General features: G+C 43.9%; 4 protein-coding genes across 4 annotated transcripts; all 4 read left to right on the forward strand.

The window, feature by feature from the left end:
* Window positions 1-3,260: 3,260 nt before the first annotated feature.
* BJ212DRAFT_1298919 (uncharacterized protein) lies at window positions 3,261-5,020 on the forward strand (the record flags this gene model as incomplete). The annotated part of the gene is made up of 7 exons (XM_041332763.1): window positions 3,261-3,483; window positions 3,523-3,624; window positions 3,673-4,092; window positions 4,149-4,357; window positions 4,483-4,594; window positions 4,644-4,655; window positions 4,767-5,020. 7 exons carry the CDS (start codon window positions 3,261-3,263, stop codon window positions 5,018-5,020), a joined length of 1,332 nt encoding a protein of 443 aa, XP_041194129.1.
* Window positions 5,021-12,455: 7,435 nt separating this feature from the next.
* Window positions 12,456-14,554, forward strand: BJ212DRAFT_1298920 (uncharacterized protein; the record flags this gene model as incomplete). The annotated part of the gene is made up of 8 exons (XM_041332764.1): window positions 12,456-12,636; window positions 13,117-13,278; window positions 13,388-13,392; window positions 13,545-13,601; window positions 13,772-13,928; window positions 13,974-14,068; window positions 14,115-14,228; window positions 14,279-14,554. 8 exons carry the CDS (start codon window positions 12,456-12,458, stop codon window positions 14,552-14,554), a joined length of 1,047 nt encoding a protein of 348 aa, XP_041194130.1.
* Window positions 14,555-14,976: 422 nt separating this feature from the next.
* Window positions 14,977-15,622, forward strand: BJ212DRAFT_1479900 (uncharacterized protein; the record flags this gene model as incomplete). The annotated part of the gene is made up of 3 exons (XM_041339969.1): window positions 14,977-15,013; window positions 15,157-15,368; window positions 15,428-15,622. The coding sequence occupies 3 exons, from the start codon at window positions 14,977-14,979 to the stop codon at window positions 15,620-15,622; spliced, it is 444 nt and encodes a 147-aa protein (XP_041194131.1).
* Window positions 15,623-19,725: 4,103 nt separating this feature from the next.
* BJ212DRAFT_1479901 (uncharacterized protein) lies at window positions 19,726-20,118 on the forward strand (the record flags this gene model as incomplete). Its single annotated transcript, XM_041339970.1, has 1 exon — window positions 19,726-20,118. One exon carries the CDS (start codon window positions 19,726-19,728, stop codon window positions 20,116-20,118), a length of 393 nt encoding a protein of 130 aa, XP_041194132.1.
* Window positions 20,119-27,465: the final 7,347 nt, after the last annotated feature.

The raw sequence follows: 27,465 nt of genomic DNA on the forward strand, positions 1-27,465 counted from the left end.
TTTTTATTGATTATCAGAGAACAAAGGTACTGATCTTTGTTTGACATAGTCTGATCTCCCCATCTTAAACACCCAAGTTGAAGGGCCCCCCTCACCAACCCCTTCATCATCAACAGAGTCTAACTCAGTTGTTTCAGTATCAGTCAGTCTAGAATCTACACAGACACCTCCTTCCACACCCACTTCCTTGTCCCACTTGAGTGATGCTTTGTGTGCTCAGGTGGAAGACTTATCAGACCTTGTAGATGGAATTGATTTGGGACCTTGAGTTACTTACATACAATGTACCTTTGATCTATGAAAATGCCATCGATCCAGTATGATAATTGCTCTATTGGTATTCATTCTTCAGTGCTGCGATCTGATCTCACTGATACTGATCTTGCAAACATAAATGATACAATATAAATAATGCTCTGACATTATCTCTCTCTCCAAGCTACCAATCTACTATGGTAGATGACTATGGTAGATGAATACTAAGCATTTCTGAAGACAACTGAAGAAGTACCATACATGTAGAATACTTGGCTTAAGCTTGTGTCCCGAAGTGTGGCTGAATTTCATGTCAGTAATAACAATATTTTTAAGCAAATCTCATTAGCACAAACTGTCAATGTTCAACATCCAGTGTCCAATCTACAACAAAGCTCCCTTCTTCTCTGCAACAACTGTGACTCACTACACAATATGTGTCCTAAGTATGAAACTGCAGAGGAGCGTCAATGTGCTCAACTGAAAACCAAAAAGGAGAGCTATGCACAGTAATTTTGTTTAGTTCTTGTCCTCATCACTTTAGCACTGACTCACTTCTAGTCACTGACTTCAAGAACAAGTGAAGTCCCACACACAATGGCAACATCATAGAGGGGCTGCTGTGGTGAGCACTCATTTTAAATTCAGGCATATGTTACCGATGTCTTCACTTAGGATACTCAAGATCTTCTTCAGCACCTTGATGATGTATGGTTTCATCTAGGTTATCACAGTAGCACTCTCTAACATGATTTCTGGGAATCGTATGGGATGTCGATCATGACCAATGTCAATCAAGAGGGCTGGGATTCAGTCAGACTGGAATGTGAGGCAGGGCTCACAGAGGCGAAGGGTTTGCTCCAGCAGGCAATTGACTTGTGTACTGAAGCCCATGATGTTGATGGACCTCTCACAGATAAATTACACAATGGAATAGCATCTGTTGTAGATGTGGTAGAATTGCATATCCATGCATGGGAGGAGCTGTTGTCATTGATGGCCCTTGGAGTTGATATGTACTTTGATGCTCTTTGATATGGTTCACTCATCTGGCAAGGTCCCAAAGCATCATGATGATATTGAGGGGAGGGACGCACATGCTGCACAGTTTCTATAGTATATGGGCTCTGATTTTGTTACCACCTGGATTACATGCATATACATGTCTACTGTCTGCTGGAACTTTCAGTTCTGGTAGAGCGTGTTACCCCAGTCTTGAAATTTTGTGCACTCCTGAAGTACTCTTATGTTGAAGTGAACAAACAACCCTGTCTTGAAAGTACTGACCTCCACTGACATTCCAGTGAGGCTCATCAGCAAGTGATTCTGTGACACACTGATATCAGGTGTTCAGGTGGGACATAGTACTTAGAACAAAGTGTTACTTCATGTTGATTGAATTGGTGGAGCACAAGAGCTGGAAAGCCAACTTAAAGGCGAGACTCACCACTTTATGGCCTCTGACAATGATGCAAAGTGCAGCACACAGCCACACTGATATTGTTACTGCCAGCAAGTGATGGAAGCAAATGGTTAACTGTTCGACATTTTATAGGAGACTTTAAGCAGTTGCTTACATACTCACTTGAACATCAGCTGAGGCTTTATTGAGCCTTCCTTGTGTCAATTTGCTCCAGTGCTGATCACACTACTGTATATTGCAAACAACCATGACTGTGGATGAGGTGAGCACTATCTGGGGACAGCATGAAAATGGCTCATTCATTCATTCGTTCAATCATTCTCACACTCACTGCATCTCTGTGAGTATCGCAATAAGTCTGACTTTCAGAACTTCCTAACAACATTTGTCTCTGCAGGAGTGGGGCTATGGGATGACTTCCGTGAGGAATTGGGAACAATTTCATGCAGTGGTCATTAAGGTATGTCCATCAGACTGTATGCATGCTTCCCTGCTTGAATAGGACCTTGCCAGTTGGTACTTATATTGTTATGACTCCAGTGTTCAAACAGACATCATATGCAACCTCAAAATGTCCTGTACCTACCAATTTCCTCAGTGTTCAGGTGTTAGTACACTGTGTACACAGCCAGAACAGCCGGATGATGACTGGAGATTTTGTCTTAGTATGTATGCCTCACTTTCATCCAATCATTCATCCCTACATTCACTCTCTGATAAAGACGTCAATGAACCATCAAACACTGCTGAGCTTCTAGCAGAAGCTATCACCATTCACATGAATCACATCGCTGTGTGTTACAGTCGCACTTGCCCCTATTCATTTTCCACTTACAGTTGTATTACGTCATGACCGCGCTATGCTGCGCCATCATTAGACTCTTTTCTTGAACTCTTTTCTATATTTGTATCACATCGCGATCGCTCTTCGCAGCCATCATTAGATGACTCATCTCTTATCTCTGACTCATCTCCAAGTACCAGCCCTAAAGTACTTACATCCTATATAAGACCAGTTATGTACTTAGTAGATCTTTACTTTAATCTTACTAGGTTTTCACCAGAACTTCTCTTGCTTAAGACCTCCAATCTTAAGCCGTCTGAAACCGACATTCAAGTCAAAGACACTCTCTTTGCCTTGTCTTATGATCTTCGTATTTGCAAAGACTTGACTATAACATCAGCCATCGCTCTTATCGAGCTGCTGATTGTTACGACCATCCTAGTTCGTAACACTGTGCACAAGCATGTGACTTCAATATCATTGAAATTCAGTCAAGGTAAGCAAAAAAATAAATTGTGATTTTCTGTATATTTTTCAAGGTTCTCCATTGATGGATTTTGCCTTCTTGTTTGCTCTTATAGTAAAATTTGTTCTTTGGCTTTGCACAATGGACCTGCCCAATTTCACATTCATGGATGATTCCAACTTCCAGTGTGGTGGCTCTCTGTCAGCTAAGTAGTCATTTCCTTGGTCATCTTAAAATTTATAAAGTACACCCAAGAGGATGCCAGTACTGGCCTCAGTGGCCTGGAATATCCCCCATACCCTCCTTCCCAGGTGGCCAGATGTCCACATCATATGCCCTTCCCACATTCCCAGTCAATTCTGAACCTACAGTTTTTTCAGCACAACACCAATGCCAACCAATCTCCCTTTGATGGCAGCATCGACTGGAATGACCCAGGATTATATCAATCTCTCCCATCACTGTCTGAGCTGCTAAATGAGTACCCCGACATGCAAGATGTATTGTTACCTGCCATACCTCAAAGCAATGTGTCAGATTTGTCTGGACAGACAAGTACATTGTTACCCGCCATACCTTGAAACAATGTGTCAGACACATCTGGACAGACAAGTGTACCTCAAAGCAATGTGTCAGATGTGTCCCATGCCATTGATACATCTGAACAGACCCAGGATGAGGTGGCAACTTGGAATGGTGTGGGCCTCCATCACATCACTTGAGACTACTCACGCATCACTTCAGACCGTGCAGGACAGATAGACAATAATCAAGAAAGGCTACTTGAATCTCACATGGAGACTGGCACATCTGAAATCCCTGCTGATGCAAACAACTCATCATGGGCTGCTAGGAACCCAAACCAGCCTGTTTTTATGTCCCAGGCCTCACTCAACACTGTGCAGAAGGCACAAGCCAATGTGTGGAGAGCTTCACGAAAAATTTCAGCAGCACAATGCAAGGAGAATGAGAATGCACTCACCAGTTCCATCCAACGGTTACTTAGAGAGCAAAATGACAAGATTGATGCCATCACATCCAAACATGGCATCACTCAAGAGAAGGTGAAGAAGCTTATGGAAGGTGAAAAGTACTACAAAGGGAGCCAAAACATGCAACTTTCCAATGCATTGATACATGCAAAAGCACAGGAAGTCAATGCAGGTCAGTCATTGTGCTTTGAAGTGTTGGTGTGATTAGCCTGCTTATTGTAACAATAGATCATCCTCATGGGGCCAAGTATTCACTAGATGAGATTTGGGAAATGGTCAAGGCTGACAAGAGTATGCAAAACCTAGACCGCAATGAGCAGCAAGAATATATCAACAAACTCAAGGAGTGCCATGCCCTCCAGAATATGAGTGTTTGTGCAATGAATACTGCAGCAGCCAGAGATGTCCAGTCAATGTTAGATAATGTCTTTAAGATGGTAGGTTGAATGTATACTATGTCTAATGCTAGCTAATGAATATCTAGCTTGATGGCCTTGCCCTTTGAATGGGAATCTACACCTGCCTCTTCACCTCTTGTGGGCACGTGTATGATACCGCCCAGGCAATGTGGTTTGGAACAGATAACATCATGGACTTCTGGGAGGATGTCCTTCAAATGGAGGCTGATGAAATTACATGGAAACTGGAACAATGGGCATGTATAGCAGGTCGAAGTATGTATTCTTTCCTTTGTTTATGTATATTCTAATTTATAAATGCTAGACCTCAATGAATGTGAGATGGTACAGAACATGCAATGTGTTTGTACCTGGCTCCTCAATTCTGGGCTAAGTACTTGGTTTTCCCCTCTTATATTAGGGATCTTACTGACTACTGCATTTTTAGGGACTCTAGCTAAGAGGCATGACATCCACATCAATTATATGAATTTCGATATTGCCATGAAAGAGAAACTTGGGATTGATCTTAAAGGCTGGCCTGAGGGTTTGCCATTCCAGTCCTCCACCAGCATAAACAACCTCGATGCCATATTGAAGCTCCATGACACACTGAAAGATGGATCCTGCCATTGGTTCCATATGTCCCCCTGCCAATGGGAGGAGTACAGCACCCAACTCACAGTGCAAGAAGCATGCTGATGCTGGCATGCCACACAAATGCAAGGGAAAGGAGAATGCACCTCAGAGGAAGTGAACACAAGCATCGGGAGCATCTACACAGGCTCTGAAGAGTGTAGAATATGTAGACACGACTGATGAGGAGGACATAAGCAGAGATGAGGCTTAGTTGTTTAATTTATGTGATTATAGCACACATAAGCTCTCATTTGACCCCAGAACAATGTATATGATCATTTGCTAACTACACAAAAAAGTCCGGCTTCAATTGATGAGTCTGGTGGCAAGATACTTGAGCTTGCTGTCTAGCACAGTGAGCATGACGGTTCAGCACTGATGTGGCTATCTTACAGCTGGCGGCACTTCTATTAATGGACAGCTGTATTAAAAATACTTCCCAGGCATGCCAGGGACAGTCTACACCACCCCTACCACCCCCCTACACTACCAGTAGGTATTTGCTACTCTCAAAGGCCTTGAAATATTGAATATTTATTCATTTGGGTGGCTACAGCTAAAAGCCAGTCAAATAAGACCTGCCATCAGGCCCAGCTGCCATGTCTAATTACAGTGGGTACATGGAAACCTCAGGTGAAGCATATAGGATGGTCCCCCTCCACCATTCTCAATGGCCAGGTCTGGTGGTACAGCTCAGTGACAAGACATTTTCAGTCAATACCTCATTCTGCTTCAGTTTCAGTCTGTCTGCAGGGATATATGGAAATATGGTAGATGCTAGGGCTGACATATTTAGATCCAAAGGTATTGGTCCCTCATCAAAGTGGGTTGATGACCACTTGTTTTTTTCATATCAGAAGAGAATATATGGAAATATATAATAGGAAGTACCAATTATGGGCAAGTGAAATCACAGATAACAGTGGAATCACCCTGGATGGTGGCCACAAGTAGTTCAAAGGCAGAACACTTCCGGATGGATCAACAAGGGAGTTTGACAAAGACTCCCTTTTCTCTATCAGAGACATATCAAGTCAGTCACCATGCCCTGCTGAAGATGCACAGTTTACTTACTGTATGCAAGACATTGACCTCTTATTGGCAATCTTGGGAATCATATGGGAGCTTACCAAAGACAAACCATTTTGCAACAACCTGCAATACATTGGCCTGGTGTTAAGGTCATGTGCTCAAGGGGGTCAGATCACAAGGGCTTGGCCTCAGCTTGTATGCTGTGCCCCTTTCCTGAGTATTTGCCCTTAATTTCCAGGGGCTAGAACAGTCATCCGGAGTTTCTGGGATTTGACTAGGGCAGATAACGGACGTCTGGATCTGAAACATGAGATAAATCTGACAGACATCCAGATGTTGCTTGGACAAGCAGATAAGACTAATTGGGATGAAGTCCAGACTAGAAACTAACAGGGGATAGACTACCCTAAGGTAGAGCCAGAGATATAGTCTAGGATACAATCCTAAGACTCAGAATATGACAAGAGACTTGGCTCGAGTCCAGAGGACACAGGAATGAGCAGGAACTAAGATGATATTCAGACTGAAGTATTTCCAAGAGTTACAGGAGGTTTATATACTGTAGGTATCATATAGGAATCAGTCAGCAAACACAAAGGCTATGTACAAAGCATATGCAAAGTCTATTAGTAAGTAAGATGGATCACCAATAATGCATATCAGAAATGAAATGAATATAACAGATCAATAATCAGAAGGGAAACATAGTTAACCAGAGTCCAGAGACAGGGGAAGTCTAAATGGGGTTGGGCGCTGATATAGAGTTTGGATTCTGGAAGGAAGATAAAGATAGATCAGATTATTGGAGATCCAGCAGATCTTGGATCTGGATATCCAGAGAAGTGGATTTAGAGTTGAGGGTCTGGAGTGGCATATGACACCTGGTATGGACATCATCACAATGCAGATGGTGGCCCTGTCAGAGGAAAAATGTATTAAATACCTCGAGGCCATTCATGGAATTGGAATCATCATCAATGGGAGGTGGCAGGCATAGGAGCTCTTACCAGGTTGGAAAAGAGACAGTCAGTCAAGACATTGGATGGGCAGAAGGTGTCAGCTTTGAGCTCCTCATCTGAGCCATCACAAATGCTTGCCCCCTGGGATTCATTTCAAGGTCTACAGCAACAATTGCAGGATCATCAAAGGTTGGTGGAAAGGACATAGCAAAAGCCAAACCTGCAATGAAATCTTCAAACAAGTTCATCAGATCACTGCTAATACCAAATGCACAGTTCTTACTTGGTACATACCAAGCAGAGAGAACCCTGTGCGTGGCCCTTCATGTGAGCAATATCCCCCAGCATGTGAAGAGCTACCCCCAACCCAAATCCCACCAGAACTGCACACCTTCCTTGCTGAAATACCCGGATCTGGCCACAGCTGCCACAGACAATATGACCTTTAGTTCCAACTCCTGTGCCTCATGCCTTGAATCACTTTACCCAATGGGCTGAGAGCATAATGAATCAGAGTTCAAGCAGTGTGATTACATCAACCATCAATTCGAATCTGAGGGAGAAGAGCTCTTCCAAGTCTCAGAAGCCTAGTAAGTACCATGACACATTATCAATCATTTTCTGACCTATAGGAATAAGCATATAACATCAACCTAACCCCAATATACTTAGAGAGCACTCACAAAACCTATGGATCTGGCCTGCTTGTATTCCATGTCTCCTGCAACAGTATGTCATATCCCACAATCCAGACCCAGATTCCATAATATTCCCACGCCTTCCAAGCCTACATCTGGACCCCATATCCAACTCATTCCCAGATCCCCTTCTGCTGTGTGCTCCACATCTCAGCAGGATCAACTGTGCTCTGGATTTACCCCTGAGCTCTGGACCTCCGGATCCTTACTGCTGGCCTGATCCGTATCACTGTATCCCATCTACCCTATGCACACTCCATCCAGCAAGACATCTGGACTATATCCACCTCCTCATATCCCAGTCCTGTATCCACCTCATCTTCCAGATCCTCAGATCTCCAGACCTCCAGATATTAACTGTAACTATCTCCAGATGTATTCCCACCCTCTGTCTGATATCCTGCACCTATCCCCATTTAGACATCTCTGCCTTTCTGGCTTTTGGTGACCTCTTGTTCCATCTTGCTTATTGATCCTTGTATGAGTCTTCATCTCCAAGTTCATTTAGTTATGTTCTGTCTTACTTACTAATGTGTCTCCACATGCTCGTACATAGCCCTCCTCCTTGGCTTACTGATCCCCTCAGATACTCTCCAGTATATAACCCCTGTAGATACTCCTGTAATTTCCTCAGTTTGAATATCATCTTAGACTTTGCTCTACTTGCCCAATCCTCTCTCGGACTTTGGTCCACCTAAGTCTGTCCTATTCATCAGGCCTAGGAATTGATTCCCTAGGCTGGAGATTTGCCTTTCCAGCACTTACACTCTTTCTGAACTTGGGTCCAATCCCTGTCCCTCCAACTCTACCTTAGGGCAGTCCACCTCTGTTTGTTTCTACATCAGACTTCACCCGATGTAGCCCCTATTCTTTCCATACCTTTGGACATCCTATCCTCCTGTCCTCCTGTCCTCCATCCTCCTGTCCTCCTGTCCTCTGGACCTTCGGACCTCCTATCCTTCCATCCTGTTTCCTGTAGAAGTATTACCTTGCAGTGGGAACTCTCCTGAGCACTTCCTGCATTCCTCCGGAACTCTCCTGCACTCATCCAGAAGTCCTCTAGCACTTCACCAGAGTAGCCAGCCTCTGGAAGTCCTCCAGACTTCATCAGACCATCATCAGACCTCATATGAAATGAAGGGCACATACTTAGGTAAGGGGCACAGCATATGAGCTGAGGCCAAGCCCCTCTGAGTCAGTCTCTCTCTCCCTTGAGCAAAACAGTTCTTAATACAGTAAGGTAATCCCCAAAGATCAAAGAGCCCCAGCAAACAACATATTAATTGAAACTTTCATCTCATGCATGGTCAGTCATTATTCTGGGAAGATGGTCTCCAACCACATAAATGGGGTCCTGTTAAGGTCGTACTCAAGGGCTAACTGGATCTGAAGGGCTTCAGCCTCAGCTTGTGCGCTGTGCCCCTTACTCAAGTATTGCCCCTTATTTCAGGAAGACAAGACTAACGTGTCTGGAGGGTCAGACAGGTAGCATAGCAGATCCGGATGACTTCCGGATGCGGGACAAGTATTGTAAGGCTAATCTGGACAAGTCCAGACTAGAAACTAGCGGTAGTGGCTGTCATAGACAGAGGCGGATGTGGATAGACTATAGGAATCAATCCTAAGTCTCGGAGGGTGACGAGAGTAGAGATACTCAGGTTCAGAGGACAGGAATGAGCAGAACTAAGTTGATATTCAAACTGAGGTACTACAGAGAGTTACAGGAGGTTATATACTATAGGTATCTAACAGAATGATCAATCAGCAGAGTCCAAGGCTATGTATGAAGCATATGGATGGTCTATTGGTAAGTAGAAGTGGATCACAAATAATGAAATGGAAATGAAGCATAGGTAACGGATCAGGGAGCAGGATGGATATACAGATAACTGAAATACTGGAGTTAGGGGATTACTGAAAAGAGACGAGTGCTGGTTGTGGATTCGGATGAATTGTGAACCAGACCAGGCAAGTGGACAGATTGGATGACAAGATGTTGGAGGGAGATTGGATGACAAGATGTTGGAGGGAGATGAGATGTGGATAGGATTGGAGATAAGATGTGGATTGGATCTGAGATGAGATAAGGATCAGATCTGAGATCCAGATATGTGGATATGACAGGTCCATGCTTGGCACATGGTGCATGGTACAGCTTGGTCACTGAACAACATTGAAATAGAAGCAATGCTAAAAACAGCCATATTACTCATGCCTGCATCTGCTAAGTGCAACAAATGTGAACCATATATCATTGATTTAATCATCGCTATCTGGGAAAAGCTCAATCTCAATGATCCATTGGATGCATCAGTGTATGCCTGCCTCACCACCATCTTCTATGCAACCACCAAAGTGGGAGAATTCACTGTCCCTTGCCTCAATGCCTTCAATCCCAATCAGCACATCACACTCAACAGTGTGAAGGACATGCAAGACTGACAGAACCTTGTCACCAAGAATTTCCACCTCCCATGGACAAAATCTGCACCAGGAGGTGAAGATGTGCACTGGGCTAGACAAGTGGACCTGTCCAACTGTCATATGCCATTCCAGACTCTCAACTCTAAATCCACTTCTCTGGATATCCAGATCTGAGATCCAGATCCCCAATGCTCTGATCTATCTTTATCTTCCTTCCGGAATCCAAACCCTATATCAGTGCCCAACCCCATTTAGACTTCCCCTGTCTCTGGACTCCAGTTAACTATGTTTCCCTTCTGATTATTGATCTATTACATACATTTCATTTCCAATATGCATTATTGGTGATTGTTAAGGTTGTGTGCTCAAGGGGGTCGGATCACAAGGGCTTGGCCTCAGCTCGTACGCTGTGCCCCTTTCCCAAGTATGTGCCCTTAATTTCCGGGGGCTAGAACAGTTGTCCAGAGTTTCCAGGATTTGACTAGGGTGGATAACAGACATCCAGATCTGAAACAAGAGCCAGAGATGTAGTCTAGGATACAATCCTAAGACTCAGAATATGACAAGAGACTTGGCTTGAGTCTGGAGGACACAGGAATGAGCAGGAACTAAGATGATATTCAGACTGAAGTATTTCTGAGAGTTACAGGAGGTCTATATACTGTAGGTATCATATAGGAATCAGTCAGCAAACACAAAGGCTATGTATGAAGCATATGCAAAGTCTATTAGTAAGTAGGACAGATCACCAATAATGCATATTGGAAATGAAATGTATGTAATGGATCAATAATCAGAAGGGAAACACAGTTAACCAGAGTCCAGAGACAGGGGAAGTCTAAATGGGGTTGGGCACTGATATAGGGTTTGGATTCTGGAAGGGAGATAAAGATAGATCAGATCATCGGGGATCTGGATCTCAGATCTGGATATCCAGAAAAGCGGATTTAGAGTTGAGAGTCCAGAATGGCATATGACAGACATGGTGTAAACAGACCCAAACCAGACTGCAGACATATGTATGTTCTCACCACCAAACCATACATGTCCAAGCAGTGTTCTAAACCAGACACTAACCAGGGTACAGGTACCCTCAAAAGATGTATCCAGATGTCAGGATAGCCCAAAGGGTCAAATCAACACAAAAAATTGTTAAGTCTTTTATTTACTACTTACTTCACATTTACATCATGCTCATGTTCAAAGACAACACCATATGCCTTGAACTGCCTCTCAAGTACCCTGAAATGATACATGTTATGTTTATTCCAGACATACCCAGCTCCCTTGTATGTCTTTTTTTACTTGCCATCGAAAAATCAGCATCTCATGTTGCTAGACAATCAAAATCATACCGTCTACTTGCACAACCATGAAATCTCCTGACATGTCCAAGGAAAAATATATGTACATATATTTTGTGTGTTAGATGTTGCTGATATGTTTCCAGCACTTCCCCAAAATTCACAAACATTTATTGGTCTGGGAATTGATAACTCTCCTGTGAAACCATCTGCACCCACAAAACCCATCAGCAACATCATTTTCCATCCTCCAATGACTCACATGGCTGATCTTCCTGCCCCAGATGATAGTGTCATGGAGCCCAAGTCCGAGGTAGAGCAAGGAGTTGTCAATGTAGCTGATAAGGTTCGTCCTTATACCTTACTACTTTAAATTTCTAGCTGTTAATTGATTTTTAGACCATGGTGAACATGAGTGCTGGTATCAAATGCCTGGGCAGTCCTCTCATTTCAAACAAGCTCCATACTACTAGATACTAGATGTTGTATAGATGTGATGTGTGTCATGCTGGAAAAAGTCATGTGACATGGAACATGTGTATCAGTGTATTGGTGTTTCAGTATTTGTGGGGTGCACATTGACCAACTTCAAAACAACAACCATGCCCCCCACCATCAGATGCTACTACAAGTCTTACAAGTGCAATGGTTCAATCATACTGGTGGCTACTAGAAGAACTCATGAATGTGCTGATTCTCAGAGAAAGTTGCAGAGTGCCGTCCACTCTGGACATGTCTTACCCTACAAAACAACTCATGTTGAACCTGCACCACATGCAAACCAAGTTCCAGCACCTCTGCTTCCACCAGTCTTTGATTTCCCAGACCCCCCCCTCCCCCTGTTTCTCCTTGCCCTGTTGAACAGGAGATGCTTGATTGTGGCATGCTCACAGCAGAGGATATAGCTATTCAAATCTATGGTCATGCTTTCCCCAACCTTGGCCCAAATTTTCACACTCCAGAGGCACTTCTTGATGCACTGGACTACTATGATGCATATAGTGATGTTACTGCAGCAGGCACCCAACCCCTGAATGCATATAGAGTGCATTCACTACCTAAGGATCTGGAGTAGCACACCATGGAGCGAGAATTAGAGAAGGTGCTGGAAGATATCCAACAAATGGACCCTGGTGAAGAAGACATGGACTTCAACATGGGTGATCCAGATATGGACTTCAATGAAGATATGATGGATGATGGCACTCCTGCAGATGTGATTCCACCTGGCCTGGATAATGAAGATTTTTTCATGTCTAATGGTAGCTGTGCCGTGTCTACCCTTCTGCCCCACCTCCTCACCATATATACACTCACTACATGGCTACATCTGCAATGGCATCTTCCTCACACTGCATGCAATGTGCTTCTCTCTATCTTATCCTGTTTGCTACTGTTCTTGTTTCCTCAGCTTGATACTCCATTCCACACACTGCAGTCAGCTACATGCATGCTAGTGCTCAATACTCCATTTTACACCCTTCCTTGTTGTCCCATGTGCTGAGAAGTATACCTGCCTGCAGGTTCTACTCACAATCAAGACACTTGCATGACTTGCAACATCCCTCTGTTTTTACCTGATACTATGAGGCATGGATTTACTTGTATGAAGAAAATTCCTTATGTTAAGTATCCATATCTCCCTCTTTCAGTTCAAATCCAGTCTATCTTAACGATTCCAGGTGTTGAAGCCACACTTGATGGCTGGCATTCAAAGCCATGAGCATCTGGTCAATACACAGATATATTTGATGGTGATATGTGTCACCTGAAACTCAAAGCATCTGATGGAAGTCTTTTCTTTTCAAATGGTCCAAATGAATGCCAAGGACCTGACAAAGAGCTTCACATAGGTGTCAACCTTGGAGTTGACTGGTCTATACTAGCACATTTATGGTTGTGTGGTGTGCTCAGATACTAGTACTCTTCAGGTTCTCGTATATATGCAGTAATATTGTACCATCCCACTCGTTGTGTCTGACATTATTTTCTATTTGTAATCTTCCCCCCAAGTATCAGTGAGTGGCACTACATGCTTATTCACTTGAACTAACTTGTGTTATATAACACAGCTATTGCATATCTAATTTGTTGTGTATGAGCATCATATCAGGTCTGAAGGAGCAGAATCCTGATCAAATCCAATGCTTTCTTCATCCAATTGTCTCAGATCTCTTATGACTCTGGAAGCACAGCATCAAGGTACCAACAAAATCTTGTACAGAAGGTGAGTAAGATATGAGATATGAACCATGTCAGCAGATCAACTGATAATTTGAATGAAGGTCAACTTGTTCACTTAATTCTTGGTGCTGTAGTTGGTATTAAAGCTATTACTTCTGACACCCATGCCAACTATGATTCCCAACATTCAAGGAACAAACAAATTTACAACAGTGCAAGTTAGGAGAAAAATACCAACAACTCACCACACCTACCACATGCAAGAACTTTGTCAAAGACTATGCAACATGCTATACCCAGCTTTCCAGGCTCCCATACTTCAATTTAGTCAACCAGGTTGTAATCGACCCAATGCATAATCTATTTCTTGGTACATTCTATTTCATGTTTTATGTAATTGCTCATTAGACAATAGGTCTCATCAAAATGCATTTCTACAATATTTGGGTGCAAGGGAAAGTACTCCATCCAAACCATGAGCTCACCACTTTTCACAACATGCTTGCTAATGTAAGTATACTTTCTTCTTGTTTCATCAGACTGACATGTAACATAGTTCACCCTACCAAGTGCATGCAGAAAGCTCCCTAAGGACATAGGCATGCCCTCAGGAGGATTGTTCACAGTTGATCAATGGCTCTTGCTTTCAACTGTTTACGGTCCAATAGTAGTAAGTTTCTTTTCCATACATAAAGATATGCTACTGAATCATCACATCAGATACCACAACTATGGAGTACATGTCTCCCAAGTTGTGATAGTGACCAGATCCTGCAAGATTGTGTTGCACAGATCAAGCAACTAGAAACCAAGAAAGCTTGTCAGGCTGAGAAGAAATTTGCAAACCATATGACACTTGAGGCAGCTAAAAAGCAAGGTAAAGAAGCTCACATACTTGAGAGGGCTCATATTGCCAAGGAGAAAGAATTAGAGGTTGCTGACAAGAATGATGCAAGACTTAAAGCTGCTGCCACCAAGCAAGCAGAGAAGGCTTGACTAGCTGCAGAGAAGAGGGCTAAGAAGGCTCAACTCTCTGCAGAGAAAAAGGCAGCAAAATATCACAAGAAGGTATGTGCTGAATCAATATATTTCCTTTACTCATCTACTCTACAGGCCACAAATGATGCTATGGAGGTTCTTGTTATGAACTCAGATAGAGCGTCGTTCCAATAAAGGAATCAGGATCAAGGTCAATCAAGGACTAAGCCTTATTGAGTCAACGCCTCCCTCAGGAGCAATCACTTAGACTCCTGCAGGATCTAAGGTTCAAAATGGGACAATGGCTAGCCTTCTTCCCAAGGAGCTAGAGTTCGAGTATCAAGGAGAACCGACTAGATTCAAGTTAGAGAAAATACAAGTGGTAACTAGGGTTTATATATGTAAGGGAATCGTGCACAGACCAGGCTGGGTGAAGGGTAATGACTACTGAGAAAGGAAGGTTCATGGGAGAACAAGGTATGAGTCAAAGATAAGGGAGACCATGAGGAAACAGCACAGTGAAAAGGAAGCATTAGAAGTACAGCCATATAGGAGTCTGCAGTGATGATGGGAAAAAGAGTGGGGCACTGTAACAGTTCTCCCCTCTGATACTCAACCAGAACCACTCCCCTCCACTGCTCCTGAAGTCCCTCACACAACTGATACAGGTGATGATGAAGAAGAACTTAAGTTTGGTCTGCACCCAGACAACCCAGCTAACTTCCTCAAGCTATCTGGTGCTCTTTGGATCTTGATGCAACATACTTTTTTGGATGCAGACATTGATTCCACAGACACACTTATCCAGCAATATATTACTGAATTACTGAAGGTATGTCTTGCTGTCAATCTGTCTTATGGTATGCCCCCCAATTTACACTCAATATCTAGCTTTATGATTCAAATGTTATCAAACCAAACTACCACTATGCGACACATATTGTGACATTTGCACACAACTTCAGGCCACTTCACGACTTCTGGACCTTTCTTTTTGAGCACCTCAATACAGCACTTAAGTCTTTCAAGACCAACAACCATGGAGACAGAGAACTCAAGACAACATTTTTCTCTGAGTTCCATTGAATGTGTGAGTTGAGTCATTTGGTAGGTTTCTTGCTACATCATCCAATTAACTAAAGGCTAATTGTACACTAGACCTATGTGTTACTACAGATGCCCAAGGAGTCTCTGCCATGCGAAGTGGCAGAGCAAATGCTCAAGGCTTCATCCGAAGAATGTGGTACAGTTGCAGCTCCATCTAAAGAGTTAGATGAGGTCAATGCTGATGGTACACATCTGCATCTTTCTTATACTTCACTAGCATCTCATTTTATTCAGCTGTGCAAGCTTATGCACTCAGTCCCCAGTGCCAGAAAATATCAATGACCCTGGAAACATGTCACTTGCTAGCCAAGACCACTTGTTTCTGTTCTCCTCTTACCCCTGTACACTGCTGATTGGATCATCCCATCATTCCTCATAGTATCCCCCCTTGATTGAAAAGCAACTTTCTTTGATTATGCTGTGATCGCATGCTGTTATCCCTAACTCGCATGGCCATGGTGAGGGAAGTTGTGATGGTTAGGTCAGACATGCAACTCCCCAGCCTCATAGACCTTGAGTGCATATGTGGACACCTGGCTCACACAACAGTATGTGTTGGCAAACATGGGGTAAAAGTGTGGGCAACTATTAACTTGGCTGAGGTAAGTTTCTATCTATCTAGGAATAGTTTATGCAGACTGACAACAATGACAGTAAATTTTCTTGCAGGATTAATGTCAGGATTTGTCGTGCCTTTGATAATAGTGTCAAAAATTTCTATGAAGCACAAGATGTTTGCATTCACATTGCCAGCCATTTAGTAACAGTATTATGAAAACTAATCGGACCCATTGTCCTCTTCATCAGCATACCACTCCTCCAGCTCATCAAGATATTTCTTGTCCTCTGGTGCCAAGTTTCCATCATGAATATTCTTGTAAAGGTCCTTCAGCCACTCTGCACCTTCCACTACCATAATGTCCTTATGCTCATGTAACCACTTCTGATTCACCATTGTGTTGAACAGGACTGTTGACTTGCCTGACTTTGGGAGACAAGGGCTCATGTCTAAGGGATGGGCATTGAATGGTGTCTTATGTTCGTCCCTTGGTTTCATTACCTTATGGCGCTTCACTGCTGGCTCTGCAGATCTACCCTGTGCATTCCAGCCACACCTATAGATCTCATCCAAGATGCAGACAAATGCTGTGTACTATCAATGGCAAAGGTAAGTTATAGTCCCTTAATATGATCTGAAGTCTTACATATGAGGACCACCACTCCAACCCCAGCACTCAGGTTGTTCTCATCACACAACAGGATATCTGATCCATAGTCTGTGTCTATTAGTGCAGCTGATCCTTGATATTCATAGGATCTCTCAAATTCTGGAATTGCCCCATGACAATGACTTGCTGCCTATTATTTACATCTGTAAGTGATTGTGTGTATATTCATGTGTTGCAAATGGCTTACAGTTTGATGTCTCCCACAATGACAAGAATTGATTTGCTTGTTGGTAAGCTTCTGTGTTTTCTTGGCTGACATGTGAATAGAGACTTGCTAACTCAAATTTCACCAGTATGACTTCACAAGTGCAGTGATGATGGCTTGTGTTAAGAACTGGTTTGCTCAAGGGGGAGAGAGACTGACTCAGAGGGGCTTGGCCTCAGCTCGTATGCTGTGCTCCTTATCCAAGTATGGGCCTTTCATTTCAGAGGAAGTCTGATGATGGTCTGATGAAGTCTGGAGGACTTATGGAAACTGGCTACTCTGGTGGAGTGCTAGAGGACTTCTGGAGGAGCACAGGAAACATCCAGAGGAGTGTGGGAGAGTTCCAGAGGAATGCAGGAAGTACTCAGGAGAGTTCCCACTGCAAAGTAATACTTCTATAGGAAACAAGATGGAAGGATAGGAGGTCCAAAGGTCCAGAGGACAGAGGACAGAGGACAGAGGACAGAATGATAGGATGTCTGAAGGTATGGAAGGAATAGGGGTTACATTGGATGAAGTCTGATGTAGAAACAAATGGAGGTAGACTACCCTAAGGTAGAGTTGGAGGGACAGGGATTAGACCTAAGTCTAGAAAGAGGGTAAGTGCCAGAGAGGCAGAGCTCCAGCCTAGGGAATCAATCCCTAGGCCTGATGGATAGGACAGAACTTAGGTGGACCAAAGTCCAAGAGAGGATTGGGCAAGTAGAGCAAAGTCTAAGATGAGAGAACAGGATCTAAGATGATATTCAAACTAAGGAAACTACAGGAGTATCTACAGGGGTTATATACTGGAGAATATCTGAGGGGATCAGTAAGCCAAGGAGCAAGGCTATATACAAGCATGTGGAAACACATTAGTAAGTAAGACAGAACATAACTAAATGAACTTGGAAATGAAGACTCATACAAGGATCAATAAGCAAGTCAGAAGAAGATGTAACTGAAAGCCAGAAAGGCGGAGATGTCTAAATGGGGATAGGTGCAGGATATTGGACAGAGGGTGGGAATACATATGGAGATAGTTACAGTTAATATCCGGAGGTCTGGAGATCTGGAGATCTGGAAGGTGAGGTGAATACAGGACTGGGATATAATGAGGTGGATATAGTCCTGAATCTGAGATGAGGTGAAGTCCAGATGTCTTGCTGGATGGACTGTGCATAGGGTGGTATGGATCAGGCTAGCAGTGAGGATCCAGAGGTCCAGAGCTCAGGGGTAAATCTGGAGTGGAGTTGATCCTACTGAGGTGTGAAGTACACAGCAGAAGGGGATCTGGGAATGAGTCAGATATGAGGTCTGGACATAGGCTTGGAAGGTGTGGGAATATTATGGAATATGGATCTGGATTGTGAGATATGACAGTTTGATCATAGTCCTCATCCTTCATTTCTGGCTTCTTCTGCAAGTCACTTCATAAGGACTAGCAGGGTGGTTAGCAGGGATAAACAAAGTGAGTAAGTTCTATACCATTTCATTGTCCCAAACACGCTGAATGACCTCCACGACATATAAAGCATTTACTTTATTGTTGATTTTGGCCATCTATTGTGGCCTCCACACTTTCACTCCATCCACTGTTGTCTCATAAGGATCTCCACTCTCAAGAGGTGGCATCTTGGTGAGTAGCTCCACTCATTCTCCACAGACAGCATTGACATCAATTCCACAGGGCTCAAAGAATATAGGATGTATGATAGGCTGAAATAGTCAGTGTGCAGTATGCTTGACAGTAAGTAGTCACTTACTTTCAGTGCTGGGTGTTTATTGGAGATATTCTTCTTACCAGTTGTACTCTTAGATGTGCCTTTTGTTGTTGCTATCTGTATCCTATCTAGACTCAATCCATACTATATCCATATGCTATCCATACCTGAGGACATATGTAGTTAATCACTATCCACACACAACCTTGAGTATGGTTTGTCTGATGGGCCTAAATCTAGACATTAGATATCACATCTAATTAGAGTATGGTTAGGGTCCGAAAATTGTGTCAATCTAGAAGTTGTTTGGACTTGGGCAGATGTACTCACTCATATCCAGTTTGGGTATAGTTAATTCTTCTATTTGTACTCTATCTGGATATGGGCATTTTCTCGTTTCTGCAGTGAGTGGAGCTGATCCTGCTGAGGTGTAGGGCAGACAGTGGAGGGAGAACTGGGAATGAGATGGATATGAGGTGGGGTCTGGATGTAGGCTCAGAAGGCGTGGGAATATGATGGAATGTGGGTCCAGATTGTGAGATATGACATATGTGTTCCAAACCTTATGTGCTGAGGGGCCATCATGAAATGTAAGCAATCTTCAACTCTGCACATCAAATGCACCGGCCAGGTCTGTCCAGTATGTACTGCGGCTTTATGCTGCTTGAGCCTCTGCAACGTACAGGGTTTTGGTGAGCTGGGAATGCATATGCAATGTTGTTGTAGGGCAAATGAATGGTGGATGGGAGAGAATGAATGGAAGAGACAGAAACATCAGCCCAGACTGTTCAGCCCACCTCCAGAAGCTTTCACAATCATCTGCTGGTCTTAAGTGCAATATGAATGAAGCTCTGCCATGGCAACCACCACAACCACCACAACATATCCAACCCTTGTGTGGTAGGGGGAGGGGCTAGGGCTAGGGGAAGAGTGAGGGGTACAGTTATGACTCGTGGGATGGGACAGGGCACTACTGACCATCCAGATCCCCCCCAACATCAACCTGCAACCAATAAAGATGTTACTGCTACTCTTGGGGATGATGCCACCTTTGCCCCCTCCAAGATCAGGTGGGAAACCACCAATTTTGATGGCACTACCCCTCTCATATCCTGGCTCACTGCACACCCAGCTGACTGCCATGTACTATTCTCCAATAACAAAAAAAGACACAACATGACAATCAGCACTGATCATTCTTCTGGCAGGATCAAAGCAGATATTCACCTTGTAATCGCCAAACATATCTTTGAAGATAACCCAGTATATGGTGCCCAGTATGCTGTAGCAGGAAACCAGCCAAAGTTTGGCCATGCTGTTGCTAATCAGCTCACATAGTAAGCATGGCGCTGGCATCAACCCTCGTGACCCTTGTGGTTTGAAGACCTTGATGCACTGTGGAAAGACAACCCTGCATTTTCTCCAAAGGCTTTTTCCTCTGCTCCTGGCAAAGATCATGCTGATGGCCTCCAAGCACTGTCACAGCCTACTCCTCACACTACTGTTCATGCACATGCAAGATACACTGCACTGACAAGTTCTATAGTGTGATCAAGAATAACTTTGAGGCAGACAGTGAGTTCATCTGAAGAATGTGAGATACCAGCTCCCCACAAGCTCACAAGGGCAATGGGACGGTAGACCATCATAAGCAATTGTCACTCATCAGCTTTAAGCATCCCAGCAGACACCTCTCCAAAGTTACTGGGGACTGAACCAAGCCAAGTGAGGACAGATGTATCTTGAATGATGTTGCAAATATGTTCAAGTACTTTTGCTGTCCCAAACTGAGGTTTGTCTTGTGGAGCAGCTAAAGGCTTTCCACAATGCTGTATATAAGTATTGGGAAACTCAGGACAGTAAACATGATGGTGAAGAACTTACCCAGTTGAGGAGGACCTTGACATATGTAATCTATCTCAAATGTTCTACCAGCTTTCCTTGGCACACAACCCAGGGTATTGCAGATGAACTTCAATGGTTCCTGTCATATCCACATATCCGGATCTCAGATCCGACCCTTATCTCATCTCAGATCCACATCTTATCTCCAATCCTATCCACATCTTATCTCCCTCCAACATCTCGTCATTCAATCTGTCCACTTGTCTGGTCCAGTCCACAACTCATCCGAATCCACAATCAGCGCTCATCTCCTTTCAGTAACCCCCTAACTCCGGTATTTCGGTTATCTGTATATCCGTCCTGCTCCCTGATCCGCTACCTATGTTTCATTTCTGTTTCATGATTTGTGATTCATTTCTACTTACCAATAGACTATCCACATGCTTTGTACATAGCCTTGGACTCTGCTGATTGATCATTCCGTTAGATACCTATAGTATATAACCTCCTGTAACTTTCTGTAGTACCTCAGTTTGAATATCATCTTAGTTCTACTCATTCCTGTCCTCTGGACTTGAGTACCTCTACTCTCGTCACCCTCTGAGACTTAGGATTGATTCCTATAGTCTATCCATATCCACCTCTGTCTCCGACAGTCCATTACTGTTAGTTTCTAGTCTGGACTTGTCCGGATTAGCCCTACAATACTTATCCCTCATCTGGAAGTCATCCGGATCTGTTACGCTACTTGTCCGACCTTCTGGATGTGTTAGTCTTGCCTTTCTGAAATAAGGGGCAATACTCAGGTAAGAGGCACAGCGCACAAGCTGAGGCTGAAGCCCTTCAGATCCAGTTACCCTTTGAGTACGACCTTAACAGTTCCATAGTCTTATGCAACAGAGAGTTTGTTACATCTGGGAAACAAGAGAGTCTGGATCACAGATATTTGAGTCATTTCCTTCAATGTCATTGTCCTTTTCATTGGCTTTGAGCCTTTGGGGGGGCAAATATATTCTTATCCACAAGTCTCTGGTGATCAACAATATCCAATTCTTATTCTACCACATGGTGCTATACCATGTTCTTGATGCAAAGGACTGTTTCAATATCATTTTCCAAATTACTCTCTTCTGAACTCATACCACATTCTCCTAGCATGCTCACTAGTTGCAGAAGCCACTGCCATGCTGGGAGATCCTCTTCTTTATCATCAGTCTTCTGCTTAATGAGATGGTTGAGAACTGTTGCTCTACAGAGATATTTCTGAGGAGGGAGCAGTGCTAGAACTGTCTGGATATTGTGAGCATACATTTCTGCAATGTGTTGTTTGATGAGTCACATTCGAATTCTCATCCTTCCTCACAGTTAACCTCACCTCTACCTCTGCAGGAGTCTCCTCCAGCACACCCTTTGCTGTGACCTTAGGCTGGGTACATATCTTGACTGTATGCAGTCACTTGTAGTGATCTCAAAGAATTGCTCTGAAATATGTCTCTGACCTAGCAAGTGGCCACTTTCTCTTCATCGCCCCTTCTTCATAATTCTCCAAGTAGCAGATTGATAATTTTACTATTCCAGGGGGTTTTGGACCCATTCTTGGTATCAAACATGAGGTTTTTCAGATCAGCACCTGGGCCATCTTCATGTTTATATAAATATACATCCTCACAGCTAGCTGCCTCATGGGCTATGAAATCCTTAGAATTGCTCTTGCATCTTCTGGACTTCAGTCCATCTGAGTCTTGTCCTTGCCTTTCCAGTACTTACTGTTAAGAACCATGCTCAAAGGAGAGAGAGACTGACTCAGAGGGGCTTGGCCTCAGCTCGTACGCTGTGCCCCATACCCAAGTATGTGCCCTTCATTTCAGAGGAAGTCTGATGATGGTCCAATGAAGTCCAGAGGACTTCCGGAGGCTGGCTACTCTGGTGGAGAGTACGGGAGGACTTCTGGAGGAGCGTGGGAAATGTCCGGAGGAGCGCGGGAGAGTTCCCGCTGCAAGGTAATACTTCTACAGGAAAACAGGATGGAAGGATAGGAGGTCTGGAGGACAGGAGGACAGGATGTCTGGAGGTCCAGAGTATGGAGGACAGGAGGTCCAGAGGTATGGAGGATGGAACGTCTGAAGGACAGGATGCCTGGAGGTACAAGGGACAGGAGGTCCGGAGGTACAGAAGACAGGAGGTCCGGAGGTCTGGAAGGAATAGGGGCTACATTGGACGAAGTCCAATGCAGAAGCAAACAGAGGTAGACTACCCTAAGGTAGAGTCGGAGGGACAGGAAGTGGACCTAAGTCCGGAAAGAAGGTAAGTGCTGGAAAGGCAAGACTCCAGCCTAGGGAAGCAATCCCTAGACTTGGGACAGAGACATAGGGGACAAATCCGAGGGTCCGGAATTCCGGCCTAGGGAATCCTTCCCTAGGCCTTATGGAAAAGGACAAGACTCAGATGGACTGAAGTCTGGAAGAAGATTGGGCAAGTCTAAGGTGATATTCAGACTGAGGACTCTACTAGAGTTGTACAGGGGTTATATACTAGAGGCTATCTGAGAGGATCAGTAAGCAAAGGAGTAAGGCTATGTACGAGCATGTGGAAACACATTGGTAAGTAAGATGGAACATAAGTAAATGAACTCGGAGATGAAACTAGTACAAGGATCAATCAGCAAGACAGAAACAGAGATAACTGAGAACCGGAAAGGGGGAGATGTCTAAATAGGGATAGGCGCAGGATCTCGGACGGAGGGTGGGAATAGGTCTGGAGATAGTAACAGTTAACATCCAGAGGTCCAGAGATCTGGGGATCTGGAAGGCAGGGCAGAAACAGGACTGAGATATGTGAGGTGGTGGATGTAGTCCGGAATCCGAGAGGAGGTAAAGTCCAGATGTCTTGCTGGATGGAATGTACATAGGGTGGATAGGATAGGGGATCCAGGAATGAGTTGGATATGGGGTCCAGAAACAGGTCTGGAAAGCGTGGGAATATGATGGGATCTATGTCTGGCATATGGGATATGACACTTACCCTCTCTCTGGACTTTGGTCCACTTCCTGTCTCTCTGACTCTACCTCATGGTAGTCCACCTATGTTTGTTTTTACATTGGACAAAGTCCAATATAGCCCCTATTCCTTCCAGACCTCCTGTCATCCTTACCTCCAGACCTTCTGTCCTCTGTATCTCCAGATGTCCTATCCTCAGGATGTCCAGACCTTTAGACCTCCTGTCCTCCATACTCCCAGACCTTCAGACATCCTATCCTTCCATCCTATTTCCTCTAGAGGTATTACCTTGGGGTCTCTTCACTTCCTGTGCAGTGAGAACTCCTCTGAGTATTTCCTATACTCCTCTGGAACTCTCCCACACTCCTCCAGATGTTTCCCACACTCCTCTGGAAGTCCTCCTACACTCCACCAGAGTAGCCAGCCTCCAGAAGTCCCTTGGACTTCATCAGACCATCATCAGACTTCATCTGAAATGAAGGGCACATACTTGGGTAAGGGCCACAGTGTATGAGCTGAGGCCAAGCCCCTCTGAGTCAGTCTCTCTCTCTGCTTTGAGCAAACTGGTTCTTAACACCACCATTTTGCATATCTTAGTCCTGTTCACCATCCATGTTCACCACTGCAAGTCAAGCATTGGAAGAATCCTTCTGTGCTTGGGCAAGACTTGCAGGCTCCTTTATTGATGATATTTTCAGACTTGAGGATGATGTCCAAGTATAATTGGCAGAAGATGAGATAATCTTCAATGAAGCTATTCTGAGTCTGTGTTTCAACCTAATAAGCAGCACCTTTTGTCATTTGTTAGATGGACCTGCCTTGGTTTGTCATCTCACATTCTGTGAACTGAAATCCCCATGGAGCTCTCTGTCAAAGTCTTTGGGAATCCCTTCCAGTTCTTGAGGATCAAATTTTGTTCTTTTTTGTGGACTACAGGATTCTGATGACTCTTATTGTGAAATCTCATAGGAGGGATCAGGACAGCCTGTGACCTAGAAGGGTTTCCTCTTTTTTCCTTTGATTTTTTTGTGAGTGACATATACAATATCCAAGTCCTTTCTTTGGGATAGTTAACCCCTTTCTTTGTAAGAGAAAGACTGAGACTTGAGACAATTTTTTCTCTGGTGTGACATGAGAGGTCAAGAAATTGTGAAAAATTATCTCAGTTCACTATGTCACAGCCTAATTACCCAAAGGGACCACTCCAACAGCCTAGATGCCAATGTTTGGCTACCAGACTACTGTTCTACTTTAATTTCACCTCAATCTTTTCTTTGGCTGCTCAACCCTCTGATCCCTTCTCAATAAGTGCAAAAACTCCTTCTGAAGTGGAAATGCAGGCCTGGGAACCCCTACCCTATATTGTACCTTATCTTTCATGAAATGCACAATCACAAATTGTTCTCCTGTGTTTCAGGGACAAACTGAGTGCTTCAAAACCTTCTCATCAAGATCAGCAACTGTTGTAGCAGATTAAATAATAAATTCTCACCTTCCCAGCAATATAGGTCATGGTTCCAGGAGAATAAACCAATTGAGCTTCCATATCTTCAATGGATAACACTGCATCATGCCCAATGCCCAAACTAACCAGCAGGTCATAGTGGGATGGAGCTCTACCAGGGTCCTAATGACTCAAAGTCACATGATTGGCAATAACTTCCAATCCCAAAAAAACAGAGGGCCACTGAGATACTGGAACCAACTTTCAAGGCTGCCAAGTTTGATTTAATACCTTTGAGATTGCAGCACAGCCTGCCTGACATAGCTTCAGTGCTATGACTGTCATTAAGGTGTTCCAGAAATGTTCTGTGTTTGACATGAGGTCTAGCCACTTTTGGACTGAGTCAGACAAGTATGATGCAGATGGTACCAATCAATTCATGGGCCTCTGATTTATTAAATATGATCAGATTCTCAATAAAACCTCAATTGTAAAGTAAATTACCTCACATTGTTGCATGAAATAAGCAGGAGGCATAGTTACTTGTCCTGTCCCAAATGTCCCCCCTCCCTCTGGCACCAGGAAGTCATGCGAACCCCAGGAAGACTTTTCATTAGTATCTACTTTGCTGGGAATTGTTTGAAGTAGAAGGTCTTGAAGGCCCAAGGTAGCAGTATTGATAAAATTCTGATCATTAATCAGCTGTCATGACCCATAACTTTGGGTTGGAACCTTATAATGTGGAATGAAGTGAAAATGTCAGGCAGGAACCAGACCAAAATCTTCCCATGGCAATCAACAATTGTAGCTGGCTCTGCAATTTTTCCTGTCATGGTGCTGGGGAAATATTTTTGAAGCTTAGCACATTGTTCTTCCACTCCATTTTTCTGAACAGGGGAACATTTGACCATTTCAGCATACCAATCAACATCCCAAGGAACATAGTCTGTTCTTACACACTTATGTCAATATTTAATTGAAATCCTGAAAGTGATTACATACAAGGATTTATGATGGCATGGGTGATAGTGAGGGCTGCACACTCAACTTCATAATCTGAAATCAAGGAAGTTGGACCAATATGATCAGCTGTTGGCTCTCTTGACCTGCAAGCATTTAGTTGCAAATTGTTAAGAACCATGCTTAAGGGAGAGAGAGACTGACTCAGAGGGGCTTGGCCTTAGCTCATACACTGTGGCCCTTACCCAAGTATGTGCCCTTCATTTCAGATGAAGTCTGATAATGGTTTGATGAAGTCCAAAGGACTTCCAGAGGCTGGCTACTCTGGTGGAGTGCAGGAGGACTTCTGGAGGAGTGCAGGAAACATCTGGAGGAGCACAGGAGAGCTCTGGAGGAGTACAGGAAATATTCAGAGGAGTTCCTACTGCACAGGAAGTGGAGAGACCCCAAGGTAATATCTCTAGAGGAAACAGGATGGAAGGATAGGAGGTCCAGAGGTCCAGAGGACAGGAGGACAGGATGTCTGGAGGTCTGGAGGACAAGATGTCTGGAGGTACATATATAGGACAGGACATGGAGATATGGAGGACAGGATGTCTGAGGGTTAGGAGGACAGGACATCTGAAGGTACAGAGGGTGGAATGTTTGAAGGACAGGACATCCAGAGGTCTGGAAGGAATAGGGGCTACATTGGATGGAGTCTGATATAGAAACAAACAGAAGTAGATTACCCTAAGGTAGAGTTGGAGAGACAGGGATTGGACCAAAGTCCAGAGTGCCAGAAAGGCAAGACTCTAGCATGTGGAAACACATTGGTAAGTAAGACGGAACATAAGTAAATGAACTTGGAGATGAAGACTCATACAAGGATCAATCAACAAGATGGAAACAGAGATAACCAAGAACTGGAAAGGTGGAGATGCCTAAATGGGGATAGGTGCAGGATCTCAGATGGAGGGTGGGAATGGTCCAGAGATAGTATGGTTAATATCTGGAGGTCCAGAGATCTGGGAATCTGGAAGGCAGGGTGGAAACAGGACTGAGATATGTGAGGCAGTGGATGTAGTCCAGAATCTGAGAGGAGGTAAAGTCCAGATGTCTTGCTGGACAGAATATGCATAGGGTGGACAGATCAGGCTAGTAGTAAAGATCCAGAGGTCCAGAGCTCAGGGGTAATTCCATAGCAGATTAATCCTGCTTAGATATGAAGCACACAGTGGAAGGGGATCTGGGAATGAGTCAGATATGGGGTCTGGAAATAGGTCCAGAAAGCGTGGGAATTTGATGGGATCTATGTCTGGCATACAGGATATGACACAATGACACTCTCAAGTTAATTCTGCAAGGAAGAGGAAGCAATTCATGGATGTAATTCAAGACATCTCCAAAGAGGATGATCTCTTGACTCCACAAGAGGATGATGACAACATCATGGTGTC

Source organism: Suillus subaureus (genome assembly GCF_016647635.1).
Source record: "Suillus subaureus strain MN1 chromosome Unknown BJ212scaffold_12, whole genome shotgun sequence".
NCBI classification, from domain to species: Eukaryota; Fungi; Basidiomycota; class Agaricomycetes; order Boletales; family Suillaceae; genus Suillus; species Suillus subaureus.